The 27,947-nt window shown below is 41.7% G+C and overlaps 2 protein-coding genes across 2 annotated transcripts; one reads left to right on the forward strand and one right to left on the reverse strand.

Moving 5' to 3' along the window:
- Window positions 1-229: 229 nt before the first annotated feature.
- Window positions 230-27,880, forward strand: LOC135484039 (ribonuclease Oy-like). Its single transcript, XM_064765102.1, has 10 exons — window positions 230-283; window positions 18,273-18,368; window positions 18,859-18,949; window positions 19,531-19,589; window positions 20,126-20,201; window positions 20,946-21,013; window positions 21,753-21,866; window positions 22,957-23,002; window positions 23,924-23,995; window positions 24,933-27,880. The coding sequence occupies exons 2-10, from the start codon at window positions 18,307-18,309 to the stop codon at window positions 25,074-25,076; spliced, it is 732 nt and encodes a 243-aa protein (XP_064621172.1). The 5' UTR covers window positions 230-283; window positions 18,273-18,306; the 3' UTR covers window positions 25,077-27,880.
- On the reverse strand, window positions 12,985-16,227 carry LOC135484040 (uncharacterized). The gene is made up of 4 exons (XM_064765103.1): window positions 16,104-16,227; window positions 14,874-15,035; window positions 14,027-14,080; window positions 12,985-13,412 (listed from the first exon to the last, which is right to left on the reverse strand). Exons 1-4 carry the CDS (start codon window positions 16,210-16,212, stop codon window positions 13,396-13,398), a joined length of 342 nt encoding a protein of 113 aa, XP_064621173.1. The 5' UTR covers window positions 16,213-16,227; the 3' UTR covers window positions 12,985-13,395.
- Window positions 27,881-27,947: the final 67 nt, after the last annotated feature.

Below are 27,947 nucleotides of genomic sequence, written 5' to 3' on the forward strand. Positions count from 1 at the left end.
ATTGTTTGGAAAAAGAAAATCTCTCCCCAGGTAAATTGCTGTGCATTAGCGTATACGATTCGCGTGCAAAAATGTCACCTGGGTGTGGAGGTTTTCTGGTTCCGGGTCAAGTTTTTTTCGTTGATGGTATACACACACTCTCTAACCATAAAGCTCGCTAGAGCTCCCTATTAATATAATTGGCCAATTTCTTAGGCATATGATGTAGCGAATTCCCATGAAGATTTAACTTAATTTCAACCAATGGGATAGCAACCACCACCGGAAGATCGCGGAGAAATCGGTAAACTCAACGGAGTTAATTCAGAAATTTACCAAAAAAAATTGTTTGTTGGATATACAATATTTACTCTCTTTATTTCACTTCATTTACATTATATACTCCCGCACACACGTGTATCTTAAGAGCCCCTCCTAAAGGGGGTCTTATAAAGGGGGTCTTATTAGACTCTTAGACGATATAAAACATAACAGTTCTTCCGCTTTATTCAGGAATTCTTTGCTACAAAATTCGATCTCCGTCCTTCTTCTTCAGCGCGCCATTCGACCCCCGCGGACCAAGTCCGCACCAGCCGGATGTGAGCCGAAGACAGTCGCATCCTACTGGGAAACTATTAACTCCTATCCAACTTTCCTACCCTGTTTTAACTAGGACACTACCGTGTTAGCTCTTCAGGTCTTTGACAATCCTGGTCATGTGACTGTGCTCTCCTGAACAAACAAGGTGAAGTCATGTAACTGTACCTCCCACCCCGGTACACCCAGGGTAAAAATATTTGGCTGTCTTGTCCTGTCACAACCAGGGTGAAGTGATGTGGCTGTCTTGTCGTTTCACCAACATGGTGACGGCATCTAACAGTCCTATTCTTTAAGAGTAAGGCGGAATTCATGTAACCTCCTCTCATGTCACAACCAACAGGATGAGGTCATGTGACTGTGCTCTCCTGAGGCTGTACCAACATGATGAAGTCATGTAAGTCTCTCATCTTGTCACAACCAGGGTGAAGTCATGTAACTGTACTCTTCTCGCTATAATGTTGAGGTCATGTGACTGTGCTCTCCTCTCGCTATGGGGGTGAAGTCATTTGGCTGTCCTATCCTGTCACAACCAGGATGAGTCATGTGACAGTCCTCTCCTGAACGAAGTCATGTAACTTCTTCATCCTGTCACAACCACAGTAGTGAAGTATAATGTGACTGTCCTCTCCTGTCACAACCAGGATGAAATCGTGTGACTGTTTTATCACAACCAAGGTAAAGCAAGGTAAACCCAGAGCTTCCAACAAAGCGACTCTCCTAGCCTGTTTTAACAAGGACACTACCGTGTTAGCTCTTCAGGTCCTGGACTATACTGGTCATGTGACTGTGCTCTCCTCTCGCTATCAGGGGGAAGTCAGTTGGCTGTCCTCTCCGGTCACAACCAGGGTGAGTCATGTGACAGTCCTCTCCTGTACAAACAACGCGAAGTCATGTAACTGCCTCATCCTGTCACAACCAGAGTAGTGAGGTAATGTGACTGTGCTCTCATATCACTACGAGGAGTTAAGTCATGTGATTGTGGTCTCCTGTGACAAACGCAGTGAATGTAACTGTCCTCTGCAGTCACAACAAGGATGAAGTCCTGTAACTGTCCCATCCTATCACAACCAGGGCAAAGTGATGTGACGGTGCTCTCACAGTCAGGGTGAAGTCGTGTGAATGTCCTCTCCTGTCACAACCAGGATGAAATCGTGTGACTGATTCAATACATAACAACCAGGGCAAAGCCAGGTTGACCTAGAGCTCCCAAATAGCAACTTTCCTACCCTGTTTTAACTAGGACACTACCGTGTTAGCTCTTCAGGTCCTTGACTATCCTGGTCATGTGACTGTGCTCTCCTTAACAAACAAGGTGAAGTCATATAACTGTACCTCCCACCCCGGTACACCCAGGGTAAAAATATTTGGCTGTCTTGTCCTGTCACAACCAGGGTGAAGTGATGTGGCTGTCTTGTCGTTTCACCAACATGTGACAGTCCTTGTTCTGTAGCTACTTAAGTTTGGAGTAAGTGGGAAATACAGGGCGACATTCGGCTGTGTTCTGTAGGGACTGTATATTTATTATGGATTCTAAAATACAAATTCATCGCACGTGCTCTCATATCTCGCCATTGCTCGTTGTTGTCGTTACACATAAAACCGTCTCAACCAAATACACAACACTCCCCCCTGAAAATCGAGGAGGCGAGATTTTCAATAACACAATGAACCTAACCCGCCGTAAGGCTTAATTCTGAGAAATGTATGCTGAACACAATAGCTCCAAAATGCAAGACCTAGCATACATAAGTAAACAACTACACCTAATTCTATACCCTATAGAATATACCGTCAAATAACTCAAATACACATAATGACAAATCTAATGCTAAGAGTATTCCCCCCATTTACCAACCTGGGAAATGTAAATTACAACCTTCTGGTAAGAAACTCTGATGATGATATACCTAGTAATAGGAATAATAGTATACTAATACATGTAATCAAAATGTTAAGAATTTTGACCCCTTGATAGAGATTTGGCAATCAGTTGACATGCATGTATCTGACAACTACGACTGAGTAACCAAAACTCAACTCCAATTCTTGTATGTCACTCTGGATTAAATGTCTATTCTGCGGGTTCCAACAAACGCAACTTCTGAATAGGCCTTCTCATCAATCCTCTCTTGGTTTTCACTGTGACTGACCTAACCAACCCATCTCTTCCTGGGTGTGTGGCCATCACACGTCCTAGTGCCCAATCTAGTTTTCTGATGTTGTCCTCCGCCACTAGAACGATGTCTCCCTCTTGCAGATTATCTCGTATCTCTGTCCATTTTGAACGGCGCTGTAATTCCACAAGGTATTCACTTGTCCACCTTTTCCAAAACTGTTTGGATATCCTCTGTTGATAGGCCCATCTCCTTTCAAGTGACAACTCTGGCTTGTATACAGATGGCAGCAACTGCAGATTTCTTCCTATGATCAAGTGACCAGGGGTTAATGGAAGAGGATCCTCCTTGTCAGCCGAGATATCCGATAAGGGTCGAGAATTGATTTGAGCTTCTGCATCAGTGAGCACGGTCTGAAGCTCGGTAAATGTCAGGCTGGCCTTTCTGAGAATCTTTGAGAGAGCTCGTTTTACACTTCCAACAAGTCGTTCATAAAATCCTCCATGCCATGGAGCCCTAGGAGTTATGAACTTCCACTCGATTCCTTCCAGTCTGAGTTTATCCTTGATTCTCGCATTGTTGTGGAACAAACGGTAAAGCAATGAAGCTGCACTCTCAAATGTTTTTGCATTATCGGAGTAGATGGTACAACACTTTCCACGCCGATTCATCATGCGTCTCAATGCTTGTAGGAACTCCTCTGTTGTCAAATTTGCTGTCAGCTCTAAATGCACTGCCCTGGTGGCCATACATGTGAATATGAGGATGTAAGCCTTGTTGCTTCCAGCTCCATGTTTTCCACTGACATGTACTTCTCTAACATAGAGTGGTCCAGCATAGTCCACTCCAATGTTGGTAAATGGTGGCGATACATTAACCCTTTCCTCTGGCAACGGCGGCATTTTCTGCTCTAATTTTCTGGCACTTCTACATTTCTTACATGGTAGGACTCTGCGAACTTCCTGCCGGCCACATACTAACCAGTATTTGCTTCTCAAGTTAGACAAGGTTTGAACAACTCCTGTGTGTCCAAAGATGATGTGATAGTGGATTATCAACATTTCCACAAATCTATTGTGATTAGGCAATATGATGGGGTTTCTAAGCTCATCTGGCAGTAGTGCTTTGTGTAGTCTCCCCCCAACACGGAGTAACTTCAGTTTCTCATCCCATATCGGATCAAGCTGTTTCAAGCGGCTATTTGCAGGAATCGAAAGATTATTCTGTACTGCATGAATTTCCACTGAAAATGCTTGTTCTTGAGCCCAACGTAACCAATACAACTCCTCTTCTCTTTGATCAGTGAGAGTCAAGATTGCATTTTCTTCTCGAACATGTTGCCCATCTCCTGTCCTCACTCGGTACTTTAAGCTTCGGACTCTATTCATCACTCTCAGAAACTTGTGGTAACTCTCATATTTCTCCACTAGTTTCAGCTGCTCACTTTTGGTTTGGTCAGTTGTTTTCTCTTTGACTTGCAGTGCTGAGAAAGTCTTGGGTTTTTTCTTCTGTTCAGCCAATTCCAGTTCAGCTGTGTCAATTCGCTGTTTTGGCCAACTTTCTTCTTCTTTTCTTAGGAAGTCTGGCCCTTCCCACCAGAGTTGCGAGTTAACTAAGCTTTCAGCAGAACATCCTCTCGAGCATAGATCAGCGGGGTTAATTTTCCCTGGCAAATGACTCCACTTCCTAGGTGGTACTAGATTCTGTATCTCACTCACGCGATTGGCAACGAACGTCTGCCAAGTGTAGGCAGGTTTGCTAATCCAGGCAAGTACTACTTGTGAGTCAGTCCAGCAGTGTACATCCTCTATTTCCAACTTGATTTCACGTTGAACGTAGTTTACCAAGCGTGCTGTGATTAGCGCAGCCATGAGCTCCAGCTCTGGTAAGCTTCTCTTCTTTCCAAGTGGTGACACTCTAGTTTTAGAGCACAGTACAGCTGTGTGCACTCTCCCTGTTGGCAAGTCCTCAACCCTGACGTAAACTACTCCTCCATATGCTGCTACACACGCATCACCGAAACCATGCAGTGTGAATCTAGGTTGAGTGAAGCTCTCAGGAACTCTACATCGCTGGACCTTTATCTGATCCAGATCAGAAACTTGCTCCTTCCAACGTACCCAGTTCTGATGAAGTTCATCAGATAACTTCTCATCCCAGTCAGTACGATCCATCCAGGACTGTTGGAATAGCCGCTTGGCTACCAAAGTGAACGGTGCTAACAAACCCATCGGGTCGTAAATTCGATGAAGTTGTTGTAAAACAGTCCTACGAGTTTCACAGGGTACATTTTCCATCCTCTCGCAAAAGGAAAACATTAGTACGTCCTCTTTAGGAATGTACTTGATCCCCAACGTTTTTGTAGTAAATTGTTCCTCAGTGACGACTACTATACCACAGGCAAGATCTGACTCCTCTAATCCAGCCAAAGCTTCTGGTTTGTTGGACACAAATTTCCTGAGTGGGAATCCTCCAGATTTCAAGACTGTTTTCATGTCTACTGCTAAGCTTGCTGCTGCTGTGGTATTGTCTTCTCCAGACAGTACATCATCCACGAAAATATTTTCTGTTATTTCCTCAGTAGCCTTTGGGTATTCCTTTGTCTGTGTGAGTGCATGGTCCACTACAGTTTTGATACTCGAAAATGGAGATGATTTCAGACCAAATGTTACTGTTTTCAGCCTGTAAACATCAGGTTTTTTACTAGTGTCCATGTCACGCCATAAGAATCTCTGTAGATCTTGATCTCCAGTTTGCATGCCGATTTGAAGAAACATTTTCTCTATATCTGCTACAAGCGCTACTTTATGTTTTCTGAAACGCAAAAGTATGGCAAGTGGGTCGGGCTGCAGTGCTGGTCCACTCAACAATGTGTCATTTAGTGACACCCCCTCTGGTCCTTTGGCGGAGCCGTCAAACACAACACGCACCTTTGTGGTTGATTTATCCATTCTAACAACAGGGTGATGAGGCAAGTACCATATTGCTTGCGCTTGTTTCTCCAATTCCTCAACTTTCTCGGCACGCCCTTTATCAACTAACTCTTGGATCTGTTCTTGGTAGGCCTTTCCCAAGTCTGGGTCCCTCTGTAATCTTCTTTCCAACCCCTCGAGACGTTTCTCTGCTAAGGTTCGATTTGATTCTAAAGACTTGTCCTTCCAGTCCGGATGGCGAATCAAACCTGTGACGTAATGACCATCTACGAGTTTGGTATTATCAAGATGCTGCTGCAATGCATCAGTCTCCAATTCTGTGGCTTGGTGCTTGACCTCATTAGGTAATATTCCCAAGTGTTCTAGGTCCCAATGTCTGGCTGCAAAGTCAGTTTCATTCTCCAAGGAAACTCTATGACACGTGTTTACCATACCAATCTTTCCATGTCGTTGGTTTGGCTCCTCTACTGGGCAGATACCTGAAAGTACCCATCCAAAATGACTCTTTGTGGCAGTTGGCATTCCTGGTGGTCCAGTTTTTCTAACAGGCAGTAAGATGTTTGTGGTATCCTCTAGCCCCAACATAACATCAATTTCAGCCGATTCACGGGGGTATGTGTCTGCTATCTGCAATCCCTGTAAGTGTTGCAGCTTTGACAAATCTACTCTCACGCAGTTGAGGTCCATGCTAGGCTGATCAACTGTGTAGGCCTCTATCTCAAATTCCTCACCTTTCCAATTAGGAATAGCGCTTGATAGATGAAACTTAACTCTCTCTGTTTTCAATCTCATCTGGTTACCACCGGCTAGTGAAAATTCTGCCTCAACCTTGGGTCCTCGCAAGTCCAGTTTTCTTGCCATCTTGTTACTTATGAATGATACACCGCTGCCTGTATCAAATAAGATTCTCGCTACTGAAATTGCTCCTCGTGATTCGATTCTTGCTAGAGTGGATTGCATCAATATCTCCTTTGGACCTGTAATGGCCTTGACAAGTCCTACACTCTTGGGAACCTCCGTTTTTTGACGTAGACCTTGTACTTGCTCTTCTTCCGGTAGCTCTGGCTCACGATCATAATGGATCAAGGTATGATGTTTCTTCCCACATCTCTGACAGTGTCTTGAATTACAGTCTTTGACATAATGCGAAGCAAAGCAGTTAAAACAAAGTTTTAAACTCTTGACCTTGTCTATGCGATCACTGACACTCATGGCTTTGAAGGTCTGGCACTGATAAAGTAGATGTGCTTCTTGGCATACAGGGCACTTGGGAGTTCGACTCTGCGTCTTCTGTTTTGATTGTCCAGCTTTAGGGTTACTTGTAGCATTGACATTCAATGCATATGCACTTGGCTTGCCATAACTAGTACTAGTATGTTTTTTCTCTGGTTTCTGTGAGTGTGAAGTACTACTACTTGTGGTTGGTCGCTTTCCCCCCTCCATTTCCGTCCTTCGGGTAACTTGCAGGGCGTCGAGTAGCCTTTCCAGTAAGTCGGGAAATTTCAGAGGCAAAGTCGACTTTGTTTTTGCCTTCAGCTTTTCGCCATCCCACTTTCGCAACAGTGTTTTGGGAATTTTGGGCCTGACCAATGCCGTGAAAATCCAACTTGTTTCGTCTAGTTCACATAGAGCCTCGGTTTTCTTTAAAATATAATTCCATGCTGACACAAGCTTATGGCAGAATGGCTCCATGTCTTTTAGTGCAAGGGAGCTCGGTGCCTCCATGTTGGCTATCTCGATTACAGCCTTCTGCACACAACTCTCCACGTCACCATACTTGCTTTCTAAAACTTGGAGGATGTCTTGGTAATCAGGATCTTTCATACCCGCTACTAACTTTCTACACTCGCCCTCTAGTAATGTAATGGTAAAGTGCGTCTTTTCCACCTCCGAATAACCTGGCTTCGCCAACTCCGCTTCTAACAGCTCTCGCCATTGATCAAAGAAATGCGGGTCGCCGCTAAATTTTGGTATGGGTAGCTCTCTCTTCTTCTTGGTCAAAGTTGACAAGATGGTTGTGAGCTGCTCTCCTGATATTCCATTGTTCATGGATTTAAAAGCCTCTGCTAAACCCTTTGTTAACACTTCAATGTTGCTCTGGCTACTATGATGGGATCCTTTGCCTTCACTCTCACTCCTCTCCTTTGTCGGCCTGAACCAGTCTTTCTCCAACCTCTGGATCTTGGCATCACAGTTGAAGTACCTCTCTCTATAGTCTTGCTCATCTTTATCTTCTCTTCTCCTCTGGTCGTCAGACATAGCGTTCAGCCTCTCCTCGTTATCTCTGTGATAATCCACTTGGTCTTGAGTATCTTGCAAGTCCATGTAGGCTGACTTCAACTGTTCTCTGGCAGACATGGCTGCCCTCACTTTAATCTCATTCTCGGGTGAACGGTCATCATCGTCTAATGCTGGAAGAACATCATCATAATATCGGAACAAGGATTTCTCCAACTTGGTGTATCTCTGCCGATTGATGCGCCTCCTTTCCAATAGGAATTCAAGCGTTGCTGGCTCAGCAGCCACACTTTTACCCTTAGTAGTCGCCATTACATGTATGTCAGTGATTTTAGGACAGATGAAGCAGTATTGATAATTTTTAAAACAATTATTACGTTAACGTAACCCACTTGAGAACTTAACCCTCACTATTTGTGACCTGGTAAAACTTTGAGACTTATAATAAATTGGTATACCGAGGAATGATAAACCTTGTAGTAATTACCATAAAAAGACCATTGCATATTGCACCAAAATCACTATCTACTCATGAAAACCACTGAGATTTGAACTGAATGGCAATCTCAAGACTCATATAACCACTTTGACTATAAAAGTACAATGTATAAACACACGATAACTCAACACTATACAAACATGGTCACCTCTTAAGTATTGTGACAGCGTCACTTTATCTTAAGGTCAATAATTAGTCACAGTATTTACTATGATTATTCTATGAAATACAAATGTAGTAAGACCAAACTGTAACTCAAACACTCTTGAGAATCACTACCGGTAACCGTTTTAAATAAAATGCAACTCTAATCTACATGTAATCCATATTAAAATTGAATACCTGTATCATGTATGCCTCAACATGGCTTGCCAGATTCAGTAAATACCAATAAACACAACGTGGCACTTATACTCTTGACACTCACTGAAAGAAACTCTGATGGCTCACACTCAACTCAGATTAGGCTGACTAAATCCTTACTTTTAGATTTATCAAACCGTTACCTGTTAAAGATTACCAAACATACACTAACAGTAATACCTCTGTAAAATGCAAACTCAGTATTTGGCATAAATTTAACACATGGTAAGACAGGACACTTATACTGAAAGTGAAACAAGAAGTCAAAGACTTAAAACTCAGGGTAAGAAAGAATCACCTTTTTGGATTCATACGTGGTTGAACTCATACACACTGCAGTAAGTTTGACATCTTTTAGTCAAAGCATAAACTCATAATTCTAGGGGAAAGCTAGAAAACACTCAGATACGAATTTAGTCAAAGTACACGCAGATGTCCTCCACAACTCAGTCTTAACTCAGCGACAAGACGTATCTGCATAACTCGGCGATGTCTGGAACAGCGACGATTCTCACTCATGTAGTCGTCAAGATTCCTGGTCCTCATAGATGATGCATCTGTGCTGGGAGCTGCTCAGCAATGTACGACAACTAACGGATGCTCGAAAAGCATGTGCACGTGGAACTCAGGAACTCGGGTTTTCCACAAACTACACGCTAAAGACAGTCCGACTCACTCTGCTCAGGCCATGCACGAATTGTCATTGCATGGGTTGGGTGAATCCTCGAAAGACAGAAGAGAAAGTCACACCCTGCACCTCTGTCAAGGCTCAACTCAAAATTCGTTTTTTCGGATGCACAACTCTCACAATGTCAAATTACTCATTTGTATTGAGTACTGTTGATCACAGTGTCCCACCTCAGGTCCACCGTACTACTCGACTGCACACCGCACAACTCCGGAGTGCATGAAAGACAACATTTTGCAACCACGTGCATTGGATGCCTGTATATGCTTAGTGCATCAATAGTGCATCACTGCGATCACTGTCACTGCCGCGCCGGCACATCGGATCGATTGGCGACTGTCCTGATCCGGTCGGAGAGACCATAATGTTCTGTAGCTACTTAAGTTTGGAGTAAGTGGGAAATACAGGGCGACATTCGGCTGTGTTCTGTAGGGACTGTATATTTATTATGGATTCTAAAATACAAATTCATCGCACGTGCTCTCATATCTCGCCATTGCTCGTTGTTGTCGTTACACATAAAACCGTCTCAACCAAATACACAACAGTCCTCTCCTGAACGAAGTCATGTAACTTCTTCATCCTGTCACAACCACAGTAGTGAAGTATAATGTGACTGTCCTCTCCTGTCACAACCAGGATGAAATCGTGTGACTGTTTTATCACAACCAAGGTAAAGCAAGGTAAACCCAGAGCTCCCAACAAAGCGACTCTCCTACCCTGTTTTAACTGAGACACTACCGTGTTAGCTCTTCAGGTCCTGGACTATACTGGTCATGTGACTGTGCTCTCCTGAACAAACAAAGTGAAGTCATGTAACTGTACCTCCCATCTCGGTACACCAAGGTGAAGTTATGTGGCTGTATTGTCGTGTCACCAACATGGTGAGGGCATTTAACTAGTACACTACCGTGTTAGCTCTTCAGGTCCTGGACTATACTGGTCATGTGACTGTGCTCTCCTCTCGCTATCAGGGGGAAGTCAGTTGGCTGTCCTCTCCGGTCACAACCAGGGTGAGTCATGTGACAGTCCTCTCCTGTACAAACAACGCGAAGTCATGTAACTGCCTCATCCTGTCACAACCAGAGTAGTGAGGTAATGTGACTGTGCTCTCATATCACTACGAGGAGTTAAGTCATGTGATTGTGGTCTCCTGTGACAAACGCAGTGAATGTAACTGTCCTCTGCAGTCACAACAAGGATGAAGTCCTGTAACTGTCCCATCCTATCACAACAAGGGCAAAGTGATGTGACGGTGCTCTCACAGTCAGGGTGAAGTCGTGTGACTGTCCTCTCCTGTCACAACCAGGATGAAATCGTGTGACTGATTCAATACATAACAACCAGGGTAAAGCCAGGTTGACCCAGAGCTCCCAAAAAAGCAACTTTCCTACCCTGTTTTAACTAGGACACTACCGTGTTAGCTCTTCAGGTCCTTGACTATCCTGGTCATGTGACTGTGCTCTCCTGAACAAACAAAGTGAAGTCATGTAACTGTACCTCCCATCTCGGTACACCAAGGTGAAGTTATGTGGCTGTATTGTCGTGTCACCAACATGGTGAGGGCATTTAACTGTCCTATTCTGTCAGAGTCAGGGGGAATTCATGTAACTTTCCCATCCTGTCACAACCAGGGTGAAGTCATTTGACTGTTCTCTCCTGTCACAACCAGGATGAAATCGTGGGACTGTTTTATATCACATCCAAGGTAAAGCCAGCTTAACCCAGAGCTCCCCAAAAAAGCGACTCTCCTACCCTGTTTTAACTAGGACGCTACCATGTGAGCCCTTTAGGTCTTGTAACTGTCCCATCCTGCTATAACCAAGGTGAAGCTATGTAACTGTCCTTCATGTAACTTCCTGCTACGTCACAACCAGCAGGGTAAAGTCATGTGACTGTCCTCTCCAGATCAAACATGGAGAAGTCATGTAACTGTCCCATTCAGTCACAACCAAGGTGATGTCATGTAACTGTCCCATCACATCCTGTCACTATCATGGTGAAGTCATTTGACGCTCCTTTCCTGTCACAACCAGGATGAAATTGTGCGAATGTTTTATCACATCCAAGGTAAAGCCAGGTTAACCCAGATCTCCCAACAAAGCGACACTACTTCCCTGTTTTAACTAGGATGCCATCGCATGAACCCTTTAGGTCCTGGACTATTAAGTCATGTAACTATCCCATCCCGCTACAACCAAGGTGAAGTTATGTAACTGTCCTCTCCTGTCACAACCAGAGTTAAGTAATGTAATTGTCCTCTCCTACCACAACTAAGGTGAAGTAATGTTACTGTCCTCTCCTGTCACAACCAGGCTGAATTCATGTAGCTGTCCTGTCCCGTCACCAACAGGGTGAAGTCATTTAACTATCCCATTCTCCCACAATCTTGGTGAATTCATGAGGCTGTGCTCTCACGTGGGAGATGTCATGTGACTGTCCTATCACATCACAACCAGGGTGAAGCAATCCGACTGTCCTATTCTGTAACAACCTAGGGTGAGGTCTTGTGGCTGTGCTCTCACATCAGGGTGAAATAAGCCGACTGTCAAATCCCGTCACAACCAAGGTGAAGTTATGTGACTATAATTTCTTGTCACACCCATGGAGAAGTAATGCGACTGTCATTTTCTGTCACAACCAGGGTGAAGTCAAGTGACTGTCCTGTCCTGTCAGCAACAGGGTGAGGTCATGTAACTGTCCTATCACCTCACAACTGGGGTGAGGTAATGGGTGATATGAATAAAAAGTAGCAAGTGCTTTTACTTCGTATTTGTACAGAAAGGCCTAGTGTAAATGTACATGGAATTTTAGATAAAAAGCATTTGCTAGTCTTTATTCATATCACCCATTATATCTGACCTCTCCTGTCAGAACCAGATAATTAAGCCATTTACCAAGAGCTCCATACCATGCAACTCTCCAGCCCTTTGACAACCACAACACTACTTGCGAGCCCTGCCCTTCTTGTTATGGTCTGTCCTATTAACTCGCAACCACAGTATCTGATTTTTACCCCACCATTCCAGGGCCAGTCCAAGCCTAGTGATTGACCAATCTTGCAAACCTTTTCAAACCTTTCTGGCCCATATTGTCACAATTACATGATTTGCTTTAGTCAACTCTATCCCATCCATATGACTGTCCTATTGTGTCACAACCACATATGATTGAGCTAGGCTAAATATCCTAATTGAGGGTGGGCATTTTGATGGCTGATTGGAACTGACCAACTCAAATAACAAAGATGGTCAATGATCTTTTCTTTCCTGGGATAAAACAGGTTTAAAATCGTCCACAGTGAAAAAGCACACAGAGCTACACCGGACACTCGACTCTGGCAACACATGCGACAGACCCCAAAGCGACATGCGATATAAATTTCTGCGGCCAGTGAACATGATTGCATGCGACAAAAATTGAAGTGGTCAAAAGGGAGCCTCATAGCCTAGTAATGATTTGACTGGCTTGAGGTTGGAGAACAGAAGATGACTTTTAAACAAGTCTATATTCGTAATTGCAGTCATTAGCTTGAAAAGGCAAACAAATTAAATGAAGAAAAAATTGATATACTGAAATTCAGCTTATAATTATTCACAATTTTGTACCATACATTTATGTACAGAAACACAGAAAGCTCTTTTTTGTTTTTTCTTCTTCGTGAGGAGAATGAGCAATCACTAGTCACAATCCTGATGTGTTTTTAGTTTGTTGATCATTCCTTAAATTCCAGCTGGAACATCATTTTCTAGCAAGATGATTTCATTGCAGCTAATCAGTTATTATTTTGAAAGTCCTCTCCATAAAAGATGTTCCTTATGTATTCAACCTAACTCACTGAAGAGTTCTCGAGGGCCCATTTTGGGTTTTTTCTGTGACATAGTGTTTCCCGGCTAATTCCAGTTTATGGTAAACTTTAGTATAAAATCCACACAAAACCTTTTATTACAACTATAAGAGATTTCCTAACTTGATCCCTGTTTATTTGAAATGGGGTTCTGAAATAAAAGAAAGCAAAATTAGAGTACATGAGCTGTATAACTTAACTGTTGGCAATTGTTCTCAAGTACTCACTTTGGGCTCCGTTGAACAAATGGCAAAACCCTGGACAAGTTTGTCATCTCTGACTTACTCTAACACAACTTGGATATCATAACTACATGTATAGTATTTTCATCAACTGGAGTGTGATGTCACGAGCTCTAATGATCCAGTCTCCAACAGCCAGATGTAAAATGTTTTTTTATAGTCTACCAGGTTAGCAAAGAAGCCTCATGACCTGTTCAACTTCAACAGAGCTGGTTACTGGGCAATTGGGCCTGGGTTCGATCGCAGGATTATAACTCAGGATAGTATTTATGGACGACTTGGGCCATACATGAACAGAAGAACCTCCCTTAGCGGACACCTCTCTATTAAGGACACCCTCTCTATTAAGGCCACTAGTTTTTGTCCCGAATTGGTTGTTGCCATTCAATTTGATCACCCTAATCAGGACACCTCTATTAAGGACAGCACTTGTCAGTCCCCAGGATGTCCTCTATAGAGAGGTTCTATTGTACATTGTATTTGCAACATTTGTCTATGATTCAATGTTTTCTCCTTTACTCACCCAGACGATGTTTCCTCTTATCTTCCCACATTGCTACATTCTCAGGCGAGTTCACTGAAACAAACCAGATGATGAGTTATAGATGGACAATAAGACACACCGGCAGAGCAGTCTTCCGTCGCCAACAAAATTAACCACCGGAACCGAATATTCACCTAGCAATGTTTCTACTCACTCTGTTCTTTTATGCATAATAAAATATTCACAAACATTATACTTGGTACATAACATACTGTCTGTGCACACATTTGGATACAATTGCAGCCCAATTCACACAGGAACTAGGAAAATATCACCAGTGCTTAGTGTTTTAGCCAGGATTTCAAAAAGGAAAGGGCAACTTCAGACTCAGAAAAGGCGGGAGCAATTTTCAACCAAAAAGGGCAATTTTCATTGCAACAATTTCTACTTTTAATTGAAAAATCTACAATTTTTACAGTTTTATGGTACAAAGAGATTTTATGGAGCCAATTGAGAATTTCAAAACACATATGTATGACTTTTATTGGGTGTCTGTCAGACATCTTCTACTAAAAATAAAAACTAAAACAAAAGAGAAAGGGTGACAGGGCGCCCCCTGGTAGAGGCAGGGCGCTGGGTCCTGCTATTCTGCTTTAGCTGAACCACTAGACTGCTGGCTCTACAGGGCCAGGGGCACCAGCTGAACCACTAGACTCTACAGGGCCAGGGGGCACCAGCTGAGCCACTAGACTCTCCAGGGGCAGCAGCTGGTAATTTTTACCTCTTCAATTTATGCTCGGCTTTCACTTCTTTTTCAGATATTGGACAAAAATTATTTGAAACAAGGTTGCCCAGAAGCAATTTCATGTGAATAAGGCTTCCTCACCTGCTTTATGAATTGTGTAGAACATTGGAAAGCAGATTGCGAAAGATAATGCAGTAAAACGAATGAAACGTCCATTCTTCCAGGTCCAAGACCATGGAAACCGCACAAACTTGGCAGCAAACGTGTAAGGATAGCGCATCTCAACCATCTTGCTAGTTGGTTCTGAAAAAATGACAGAAAGATTCTAAAAACATGCTCCAACATTTACATTTAGCATGGAGGTGTCAAAATTCAATGAGCCTCCGCGAGGCGCTGAAATTGCAGGTTTCTTTTTCAAAATTCTTCTGGGGAGGACCCCCGCCAAGAACACACCAACGCCTATGGTCCTCCTGTGTTCAGGCTGCTCCCCGAGTGGCTTCCTTTCTCACAAACCTGGATCCGCATCTGATCTAATAACTCACACAACGTAGTGAGTGTAATGGTTACGCATGTATACACTGTATGTAAAGTGTAAACAAAATTCATATATCCATCATGTCCATCGAATCTGAAAAAATTGGTGCAGACCCATGACAATTCTGGTTCCGGTACAGTTTGTTGCATTCCATATGGGCCGCGTGCGTTGGTCGATCCTGCATTCATGACGCGCCGTACCCACAGTTACGACGTCGGACGTGAATCCCATTGTTTCCTTCCTCATGACGCAATTATTTCATGACGTCATGAGCTATTGACCATTCACACAAGTACTAAGTAGATTTATTCACACTGGCGCCATGGAGTCTGAAGTGTGGGTGTGAGACATCATGTATTTAAAAATCGTCTGCTAGGATATACAGTTGTGTGAGTTCACTATAGAGCTTGCTCTTTACATATTAGGAAGGAAGGGGGGGAGATTTGACCGGACTGCAGGCATCTGCAGGCCTGCCGCCTAGGCCCATAGCCTACATCAGAATAGTCCGCATTGTTCGGGAGTGTTGCGCATTTGTTTAGTACGGGCACTGTATCTTCGTGCAAAAGGTCCATACTAATGTGCATATGTGTGCAGTACCAGTACACACCACTGTCGACTATACAGATAGGTCATGAGGTAGCCTGGAACACTTTACACAGCAATCTGTAGGCACATGAAAGTACAAATTAGTCAATCAAAAATCAGTAAATTAAACTATCAAACGGTTACACCAAAGTGCAAATTTAGGAATGAACCCATGATGCACATACGTATGTTACTTATTATCAGCAATTTACAAGCTATTTCTGAGAAAAAAGGGTATTTTGTAAAGTTACCTGCGTGCCAAAGCAAGAAAATTTGCAAGGTCAAATTGGATGGAGGCACCGGAATAAAAATTTCGACCACTGTCCTAAGTGTTTTTTTGTCACAGATTTTCAACAACATTGAGAAAATAAATTATAGAAATTAAATTTGACATGAATTGTAACACGATATTGAAGACTAGTGGTTAAAATTACGTTTTTATGGTTTGTTGTAATTACGGCAAGTCCGGAATAGGGCAAATGCACAGCTGATCAAAAAAATTATTAAATTTTCACTTTCACTTCGTGCCTTTCTCTTCTTCAAGCTAGCGTGTATTGGTCCATCTAAGTGAAGTATCTGACAAATAATGCCGGAAAAGGGGCTTCATCATGTCATGGTTGTTTTAGACGTGACATGAGGGTGATATCCATTTGATTGTCATATCAATAGACCGATGTTACATGTACACTGTCACACACAACACATGCATGACTGATATGTACATGATAAAATTGTAGGCCTACAATACATGGTTCAATTAGCCTACATGATTGATGTAGGGCCTAGGCCTATGCATGATCACATGATCCATGTGACCATCAGCTGATAAGCTTTATTTAAGATAATTAGCTTTATTTTTATCGGTATGAGATAGCCTAGGCTACATTACAATACATAATATGTAAAGTCAAGAACTTAGTGAGCCCCCCTTTAGGTCGGGGGAGCTCCCCCGAACCCCCCTACGAGCATATGTTAAGTGCAAGCTCTAACAACTACAGCTGTTACAATGGGGGGGACACCCCCCAAACCCCCCTCCGTCGACATAGGTTTTTACCAGTGCGTTGGGGGGAAGCTCCCCCCAAACCCCCCCGGTGGACAGTCAACTAGCCCTTCTGTGTCATACTGCTGGAGGGGGGGATGCGATGGGACCATCCATATAGTTCCTTCCGACACATTTTTGTTTTGGTAATGTAATACATTGTGATTGACCTTATTCACGGGAATCGGGCGTTTCCAGTGATATACGACACAAATGGGTTGTCCTCATGCATTCACTTTCGAAACGCATTTTAAAATAGATGTTACGTCCTGTTAATGGGGCACGTCATCATCGCGTACATTTGGGAAAAACTCCCTAACGAGACCGGAGCAGACGGCTGAAAGTAGTTTAATTATTGGCCGCTAGGGTACAGAATGTACGTCGCTCACCCGAATTTTTCACGCAACTATAGCTAAATAGAGCTAGTTCTAGTTTGTGATTCAATTTGATACTTCAGATTTGGGCAGTAGACCAATATAACTTAGTCGTCAGTGTGGTTTTAAGCTGGAAAAACGTATTTGTTTTTCTTAAAGTGCCTTTTTGGACGGGTGTGTCACTGTGTGCGATTGTTTTGTTTTTATGTCACGTGACCTCGATCATGTCGACACAAAATTGAAATAAACCACCCTTTTCTGTCATTATTTAGGACGGATATTTCTCTGATAAAAATATTAATAAGCCCCCCTTTAGGAGGGGCTCTTAAGATACACGTGTGTGCGGGAGTAGATAATGTAAATGAATGATGAGAAATAAAGAGAGTAACTATTGATTGTATATCCTACAAACAATTTTTTTTGGTATTTTTCTGAATTAACTCCGTTGAGTTTACCGATTTCTCCGCGATCTTCCGGTGGTGGTTGCTATCCCATTGCTTGAAATTAATTTAAATTAATTTAAATCTTCATGGGAATTCGCTACATCATATGCCTAAGAAATTGGCCAATTATATAAAAAAGTGGAGGGCTCTTTAACCGATAATGGCGATATCCTGGAGATGTTTTTTAATAATAGGCTACCTCCATGCCGATATCTAACATTCGGCACGACTTGATATCAGTGATGTTAAGTATCAACGTTTTCTCGAAGAAGTTGGGACAACTCAGTTGGACTCGGGAGTGGTGACAGCCATCCTGATACCGATCAGGGCGATTTTTTTTCGGCGGTGAAGAAAGGTTACCAATTCATTCCACCGATAGATTGGCATCAGAGGTTAGAAGATGCTGGCACGTTGTTCAAAATACCATTTACCCCCCCCCCCCCCCCATGGCTGACACAGAACATTAGAGGCGTCGGAGGATTATCAATCATATAGTTTACGTAGACCTGTTTTCATAGAAATTGATTAGTCAATCTTTATCTCAAATGTTTTCTTTCTTTTCAGAGTTTCGAGCTTCCTCTCGTCAGTATTCATAATAATGGCTTCCCAGACCAGAAGAACAACTCTTCATCTTTCCATTTTGATATTTCTGTTTGTTGGGTAAGAACATTTTACATTTATTTTTAAAATCAGATCTCTCTCTCTCTCTCTCTCTCGCTCTCTCTCTCACGGTTTTGCAGTGTCTCTCTGGGCTGTTGCCAGAAGAAACATGTATTCAGCACCTGTCAGTGTCACCTCTGAGATTCTGCTTGCAGTCAAAGTTTATCCTAGTTAGTAGAAGTAGCTTCTATCCTGACAAAATCATGAGTTGATGTTCCCTCTGTTGTCCCCTTCTAAAGTTTATTGTTTATGTGCAGGGATGGAATTGGAAGAGCAAGCATTAAATCTTGGACAGTTCTCTGGATGGATTTTATGTCTCGATGAATTTAGTATCTCAGGAATCTTTAAAAATGACAGCTGGACCTGTGAAAGAACAGGCAGGAATGTCAAGTTAGAATTTCTTTTTTTCCATTTATTTACTCCTGGTCGACATACCCTTAATGTGTAAATTTGTAAGTTTTTAAATTCCTAATATATATTTTTATTCCAGAGTACCGGTATTTGGGTTTACACCAGATTGGGACTACATCACTTTCAGTCAGGGATGGCCACAGACAAGATGCATTGAACAAAATGTGACGGTGAGTGGGCTTACATTATTTAAGAAGCCGCTGTGGTTTACTAGCTCTTTCTCTGCTAGTGGTCAAGCTGCACAGTCAACAATTTGAGACTTTAGGTAGGTCTTAAATGGGTGAGAGTCGAGGTGTATGGTACAGGTCTTCCTTGCCTTAACGGGTGCCGGTTAGAAATGCTTAGATTGTATGTAGTGTTGATTGAGCAGCTCATCTAATGAAGACCTCTCCGTTGATAATATCTGACTATGAACCCAAAACCTATTTTTATTTCATAAACTTTACTTTTTGCCTGGGATCGCCACAGACATGAGGCCTTTATAACAGTTCATGGTAATTACGGCTAAGGTAAAAGTGTCGATTATTTTTTTGAATTTTATGGGTATCATTTTCTTCAGCCAAAGGGGTGAGATGAGACAAAATAATCCCTCATTGCTAATGAGAGTCATAGGTCAATAGTCGACAGTGTATATCCTTCGGTGGGACTTCTCACGGAGGCCGTTACTAACAACTGGATTTACTGAGAAAATAGAGGCAAGAACTCGGTTTGGCCATGGAGAAGGAAACCTAATGTGAGTGCTTCATTTCAGGGAGAGCATGAGTGTGCCATTCCCAAGAATGTGAACACTTGGATCATCCATGGAGTGTGGTGAGTTCACAAATCAGCTATTGAACTGAGTTCAGTTTGAAACAGTATTTTACCTTCTGCGGCCATGTAGCCCCCCCTTGTTGCAGTCCATTGGAAAGGGCTAATGGTTGTGACTGTAGTAATACAGAGTAGTTGTGAGACTGTTGAAGGAATCCCTGTACGTTTTCATCAATTTCCAGCCTACATGTAATGTAGTTATGGCAATGTATTGCATTTCTACATGTTCAAGCGAATGGCGTATCGGTAGTATTAATTTAGATGAAAAAAGTGACCCGTCCAAACAGTACGGCACTGAAGGGGTTTAAAGGGTTTGCAGTGTAAGTACAGTGGAACCTCCCTTAGCGAACACCTCTCTATTGAGGACAACCTCTCAATTAAGGACACTAGGTTTGGTCCTAAGTTGGTGGTTTCCAATCAATTTGACCTCTCTTATCAGGACACCTCTCTATTAAGGACAGCACTTGTCAGTCCCGAAAGGTGTCCGTAATAGATTCTATTGTACATGCATGTGTAGGCTGCCACTTCTCCTGTTTCAGGCCCTCCAAGAGTGGGACACCCAAAGGGCCAGAAAATTGCAATCAATCTTATCCTTTCAATCCAAGTGAGATCCAGGTGAGTGCTCATCAATAGACCCTTTGCAATGACGTCACGATGTCGGCCATGTTGGGGGCCAGATATAACGTGATGACGTCCGCTTTCTTCTTTTCAGGACTTCGCGTCAGGACTTGCGCAAAGCATCACAACATAGCGTCCCGCTCGTGACCGCACTGTTCGCAGCCATCTTGGGGGGCATTGTGACGCATATTGCAAAGGGTCTATACTATCATGGCAGCATGTGCATTAAAAAAGTGTGGCATATAAGTGATTTACAAAGTGATGGTTTTATGATTTTATATGATTACGACTCGGTAGTAGGCACCATCTGCAGCCTCCTGTCCCATCCAAGCATGGTCACGAGTCACTCTTCCTTTACTGTTTCGCTGCAGCCGCCATTTTTCAGCCAGGGCCGCCATATGCTGTCAGTCGCTAAGAACATTGGAGCAAACTTCTAACTGAACGGTCGAAACTATTCCGAAAGTGTCGCCATCTATACTATTAGGGTGAAACTAATTATTCCCGAGTGCGTTTGGCATATAAAAGGTGCTGGTGAATAAATCTTTTGGAAGGGCATGCACGTCTCACCTGCATGACATGGGGCCATGTACATGTACTATGCACGTCACCCGCAGCGAAAGGGTAAACAAGTTCAACCCATACTTTAGAGAAGATTGCTATACTAGTTTCTTTTGACCTTCTTTATTTGTTTGCTAATTTTCTCCTTGAAATCATTAATCTTTTGATGAATCTATATTTCAGGACTTACTTCCACGAATGAAAATCTCGTGGCCGAACCTTTTCACGGACTCCAAGGTTGACTCCTTTTGGTGAGTAGGAATCTTCGTGGTTATGGTTACAAGTAGTTAAAGGTGTTAGTCTGTGGACCGCTGTAAATAGAATTGCGAGTCCACTTTGGGCTACTGTTCAACCATGCAGGGTCTTTTAGTAGCTGAGGCATAGACACCATGGCTTACAATCTGACGGACATAAAGAGCCTGAGTTTATAGCTGGAATGGCCCAAGAGGTGTTAGATAACCTTTAGGTCATTGTCGCACTCATCAATCATGATGAAAGTCGTGATATTGCGTGAACTACATGTACTTTAAAAGCCAAAAGTCTTGTTACTAATTCTTGATATCAAAGACTACAGAGAAATATATTCTTGGCGGATTGCAACGTGCTGTCCGACGAAACTTTATAAAACCTACAATGCAGGGCTTGAGCTTACACAGGAGTCAAACTAAAGTCTTGACAAAATCTCAGGAGTCCTGTAACAGCTTTCTACATGTTCTGACGTAATAGTTTTAAATTTGAGGGTCCTGGGCCAAGTTTCATGCTTCAAAAGACACATTTCCGGTGTTATTTCAAGCCCTGACAATGTATGCACGATGCAATCCGAGAGCTTCGCCTTCTATCACATGTGGAACAGGTCAAACAGGGACAGCTTTGTTGATGTTGATTTAAAGAATTAGATTTATCCACCGTACAATGCCATGGGAAAATGAATGGTTGACCAAAAATACATTATTCAACAGTATGTAAACCTCTTCTATTGTTGATCTGCAGGGAGCATGAATGGACAACCCATGGAACTTGTGCCACAAATGTAGCAGAAATGAGTAATGAGCACAAATACTTCAACAAAGGTCTTCAGCTTGGTTCTAAGTATAATCTTCTCAAGTAAGTCAGTATCTCAGTTGAAACCCTTATTATAATCATGAGACTTATATAACGCAAATCCAACTGGTTTCAGTCGCTCAAAGCGCTTCACATTATTACCCCTAGCTATTGACCTGTCCATTCTTGGTTCAAGCTCTACTCTCTGGGAGTATTACAGTTCCGAGCTGCAGCTATACAGTGCTCAGGACTAACATTCATAGTGTGCCAACTCTGCCAACTATATGTAGGTGCCCATTTTACTCTTGGGTGGAGAAAAGAAATTAGGGTATAGTGCCTTGCTTAAGGACACAAAGACGAACTAGCAGTGACCCTCCCAAGTTTTGAACCCATGACCTCCAGATTATGAGCCCGGTGCTCTAACCACTATGCCACTGATGCCTGTTCATCGATATTTCAAATCAAACCCTGAGTTCCTTTTATCCGAGATATACAATGCCATGTAGTTACGGTACTGTGACTCATAAGGCCAGAGTCCTCTATTAAAACATGTGTACATTACATGTACATTGTTGTGCATAAGTTTTGGTAAAAAAAGTACTCATTGGACCAATCAATCTGCACAAAATTTTATATGTGTCAAGAAGAACCCTTTGCCAATAGCATAATAAAGTTTAAAAACATTCCAATACCGATTGCCTGAGAAAAAGAGATTTCCGTACACCATATCCATCAAAACGTCACTGGCGCATTGATATGGCCCTGTCAAAGTACAAGTTCTAAACTGACCAGTGAGACCACATTTTCTTAAATATATTATCAAAAAGCATAATTCTGTGATGGCCTGACTCTGTAGATTAAGAATCAACCACAGATTGAGAATTAATTCCACTTTGGTCCATCCCAGCCATGTATTTACCACAACTGTGCCACACTTCCTTGTCGTGGATGAATACATGTCTCTGCCCATAAGGCTGAGTTCACATGTCTCTTGTGATATGACTCTTTATGAACAAACAAATAATTCCCCCCCCCCCCCCGGAGTGACCTACATATATGTCACGATATCATGTTTTACCCACTTGTAATTGCATGACTTTTTTCAATTCTTGAACTATTATTAAAAATTTCATGGTAAAATGTATAATTTCAGTTTGCTGCAAGTTGGTGGTGTTTCGCCTGACGACCAACCATATAAGGTAGGTTATTTCTGGTAAATGGTTAAGAAGAGGAGAAGTTAATCCATACTACATTTGGAAAGGAATTATCCAGGGTTCATGATAAATATACCTGCTCCGATTGGTTCATATCTCTGGAGCAAGAAGATGAAAATGAAAACGTAATGTACCCCATGGGAACAACTTTCTCCAGTTACCTTAAAGGGGTACGCCGTTCGTAATTACTGGTGGTCCAGTAAATGCCGTAGTGCGTTTATCATACATGCAAATTTGCTGAAACTTGGTATTTATAGTATTTGTGTATTTGTTTGCACGACAGCAATGCTGGAATTTATGCTTGTTACCTTTTGACGCAATTGGGAAGTTTCAAATTCAATTACAAATTTCAAATCCTTAACGAACGGCATAGGCCTTTAACGTGCCTGACCAATTTTGGAAAGGATTTGGCGACAGTATTCAATGGGACTCAAGTTATTTTTGTAACTTAACCAAAAATTAAAGTTAGTGGAGAATTGTTTTGTCCAATATTACAAATCGTCACCCTGCCACGATAATTGCCTAACTCATTTTAGCTACTTTTGAGAAAACAAGAAAAAACAAATTCAAATCTCACTGGGAAGTTATTTATTTACTATTTGTTGGAAAATGGTACATGATAATATGACAATTAAGATACAATGAAAATGGAGAGTTAGATGAGATAAGGAACCTTTTTGAAATGCTGTCTGCCATCTTGGTTTTTCGGGTTAAAAATGCCTATGACGCATGATATTTTCCTAGTTAGGCAATTATCGTAGGAGGGTGATGAAATGTACATGTATACCAATGTACATGTATACCAGTGAGTTGGAAAATTTGGTTGACTCTTGGTGCAAATTATATTTCCCACAGTCGTTCTTACATAAGAATTGTTGATGTTTAACTGGTTTGATTATTTTCCAGCTTCAGACTATTGTGAGTGTAATCGAGAAGCAACTGCAAGTGTCTGTGAGGGCACAGTGCTTTTGGAATAAGGTATGACATGTTGGAGGAACTGCAGTGGTCTAGTGGCACGGGTCTCTAGGCTCATGGTCAAGATATCTCCAGTTCAATCCTCAGTGTCAAAGACCCTCAGTACATCCGCATAAGATCAACAGTCAGTGCCATCTCCTATGGAAATATTCGGCACAGGAGCAAAAATTTCTTGAGCAGACAAATTGTTTGGAGGTTTCAGACCATGTGAATTGCAGGTTTTGGGGATAGTAAAGATTATATTTAGCAAAAAAATTGGGATGATGAATTCAATATGAAAGTATCATTCCCTTTGTTGAAGTTTTCATTGGATTCTGTTGGATAAAACCTGCGATATGGAGAATTTGGTAAACCTTATGATCAGTTGTATGGAGTTGTCTGTTTTTAAAGTTGTTACAAAATTTGTTGCCACACAAGTACACAATAACCATTTGGAATGCAAACAAAAAGAATTTCTTCTTAAAAATGCAGTTATTAAACATTTTACACAAAGTTTGACCCCAATGAGTGCCATAGCATGACACTTGTCCATGATACCACTCCGACAAGCTGTATTTTATTGTGTAAAGCTTTATTACAGTGCATCTCACCCTTAATCTGGCAGTTAACCCTTTATGGTGGTCAGTTCCACTTGGTCATGTTAATCATGTCACCCCTTCAAAAATAACATAGTTAATAATCGACTCGTCTGTCCTGTTAACTCTTCAGCTGTACTATTGGCCACTAATTGTACATACTGAAAACCAGGTAAAGAGTTTGTGAATATGCCCCTTATCACTTTGATGTAGACTACATTCCATTTTAGCGGCCAAAATTTCATGGTTAATCCATCGGAGTTGTAATTTTTGTTGTCAAGTTTTTATATGCTTGCATTTGCCTCGTTGCAATATTACTCGGTTTAAACACATGTTACAGTAATTGCTCTAACTTTAATTTTCAGTATGAACATAAACTCTACATTGGCGAGATACATGTCTGTCTCAGTAAGAATTTTATGCTCATTGATTGTCCATCTGATGAGTACCTGAGATTTGAGGAATGCTCTTTTAAGGAAGACATCTTCTACCCGGAGATAGTTCATTAGGTCCAAGCAAGAAAATGAGAAGTCATCTGATCCTCAATCTGTGATGCTGCTGCACTTCATTTTGGATAATTCAGCTCTACAAAATATTTTTGCTCTTTTAGCCATTTAATTACTATGTGGCTGGCAAACACAGTTCACCCAGCCTGATATCTCCCATTTTGAACTGTAATCAGAGGTACTCTGCGCCGTTAGTAGCCTCCCCTTATACCTCTGATGAAGTACATGTGATTTCATTCAAGACAGGCTGAACCTTAAAAATAAAGCCGACAAAAAAATGGCCACAATTCCAAATTCCATGTACATGTATTTCATGGTAAAATGTAACAAATATCAGAAAGTAGAAGTTACAAGCTTTCTTTTAACACCTACATTGCCAGCCTATTAGCACGAGTGACTGAGTACCATTGTCTCGAAAACCATAGGCAGATTACAGAATTGTTATTTTTGGGCCGGTTTCGTTTTTAAGGTTCATCCTGTATACCGCATGCCTCTGTTCACAGAAAACCTCACGAAAATTGATCTTATCTTTGTATGTATTGTACACCGTATGTGTAAGGTGTACAAACCAACATATGGTGGACCCTTTCTTCGAATACATATACACCACTTTCCGTGGCCACTGCGCTGCTTACAGTCCTAATCACAAATGACATCCATCCCGCTTCGCGTCATTGACATACAACGTACACTCGAGTTGTGCGTCAATGACGCACCAGTGATGACGCACCAGTGACACGCTTATCTCTATGTTTCGTGTAAATTACGTGCGACCTATGTGAGAATTACGCTCTCAGTAGCATGTCGATGATGCGAATTTAGGGGTGACAATTGTGATTTGGACTGTATATGTAACGTATTTGAGAACAGCTCCATATGGTTTACCCTTATAATCTTCTTCGGTCGCTGCATAAGTGTAATGTAAAATATATTGTTGTTTTTGAATGAGACTTAAAAATGCTAAAGTTGCCAAGATTGTTTGACTTGGCGATTGATAGCAATGGTTTAGCTTTGTGTACTGCCATGCTCTATGAAAGGACGTACGTAGCAGTTACGTAAGTGCATGCTGTATTCTTAGCTTCATCAACAGTTGGTGTGAGGGAGTCTGGGTTGGCGTGGTGGTGTCCAAATCTTAAGGGTCAAGATGGATCTCTTCTGTTCCGGCTCCTGCTGTGGAGACATGACCACCATTGAATATTCATAGGTTGGAGGTTCCAGACCTATCAATTAGACGCGTGCATGTTTTTAACTATCAAGTACATATTTGGAGAGGTATTGAAAAGATATTTGGTGTGGCCAGTCTATAGATATAAAGAAATTATTTGATGAAAAAATTAAATTTGATTGAATTTTGCTAATTTGGCAATAGGGGCAGTGTTTTGAGCTTTTTCTGCCAGTTGGCTGAAAAGAGTGGAAATATCAATGTTTATCCAATTTGTCGATTATCAAAAAATTTCCGTGGTCAACTACCAGTTTACTTTTCACCATTTACTTGTCCGACTGTCCGGAATATCGTATCAAAATTTCAGATTCACAACCCCGCGCAGTATTTGATGCGTCGCGGTCAAACATTGACAATTTATCTGCTAAAAGGCTTAAAAAATCAATGGTGGTCTTGTCTCTGTGAATGATGTTTGCCACTGAGTACGTACACAGTCTTGAGTGTAGGTGACACTTACAATTCTTTGGGGGTTTTCACTGAAATGTGAAGGTTTTTTTTCTGAGATTATTTAATTTGAAACCCAAATTCTTATGCAGTAAAGTTAACTACTCATTTAGCAGGGCTAATTTATTGCCAAAGTTTTATTCATTTGTACTTATCATGACCTGCATTGACATTTTCAATCGGACTATGTTGGATGTTAAAACTGCCAGAAAAATCGATACCTTTCCTAGAATTGGTTGGGTAAAACATTTTAATCATAAAACATTCTCAAAAAGGCTGAAGATATTGAAAATAGAAGCTTGTCCAATTTTGTTATCACCAAACACGTGATCATTTACTTGTAAGTCATTACAGAATATGCCTGTTTATAAGAGGTTTATTCAAGAGTATATTAAACTGGATAATAACTGAATCACATGCTTAATTTCAGGAAATTCCTAAATCTTGAAAAACACAGCTGCACATTTTTTTTCGGTCTACATGTACAGTAAAGCTGATTACTAGATTTACTATACTGTGATATTTGCTCAGGCTGATATATCATACATTCCATGTTTTAACTTCAGGACAAACATGAAAAGCTATTGCAATTATGCTATTTGCCATGCTGATCTACCGTCGTTGTGCGTATATCCATCCTTCACCCCCGATAAACTCCCCCCTGATCGGCCGTCAGAAGGGCTGTTACTTTATCGTTACTGAGATCTTACCCCAGGAACGGGTAATTCTGGTAAGATCTCAGGAAAACCTCTTTACAAAGGAAACCAAAAAACTGAGACCGGGCAATATCCTGGTGACCCCGGAACCTGGAATTGGCCTGGTCAGGGATATTGTTGATGGTCCTGCCTTGAAGTGTACTTTCCAACAACAGAGGTGTCGACAGTGTAAGATATAACGCAACGAAGTGATTCGTGTGATAGTTACTGTATTACTGAAGACTACAAATAGGTAACAAACTCACCAGCTACACATTCATACATATTCATGAAACCACTCGGCATTCCTCGTCAGGTAGCATACATAACATCTTTCCTTCTAAAGTGTTCTTTTACCAATGAAGCACTGACTAATACATAAACTTCTAACCTAAATCTAAGTATAACTCACAAACCAAATAAAATGGAACTTCCACGAATTTGCATAACATGCCAGATGCCTGTACCGGCACACAAGTGTTTGTTTATGATAATTATAAGAAGTGTTTATGT

Source organism: Lineus longissimus, chromosome 3, assembly GCF_910592395.1.
Source record: "Lineus longissimus chromosome 3, tnLinLong1.2, whole genome shotgun sequence".
In the NCBI taxonomy this organism is placed as follows: Eukaryota; Metazoa; Nemertea; class Pilidiophora; order Heteronemertea; family Lineidae; genus Lineus; species Lineus longissimus.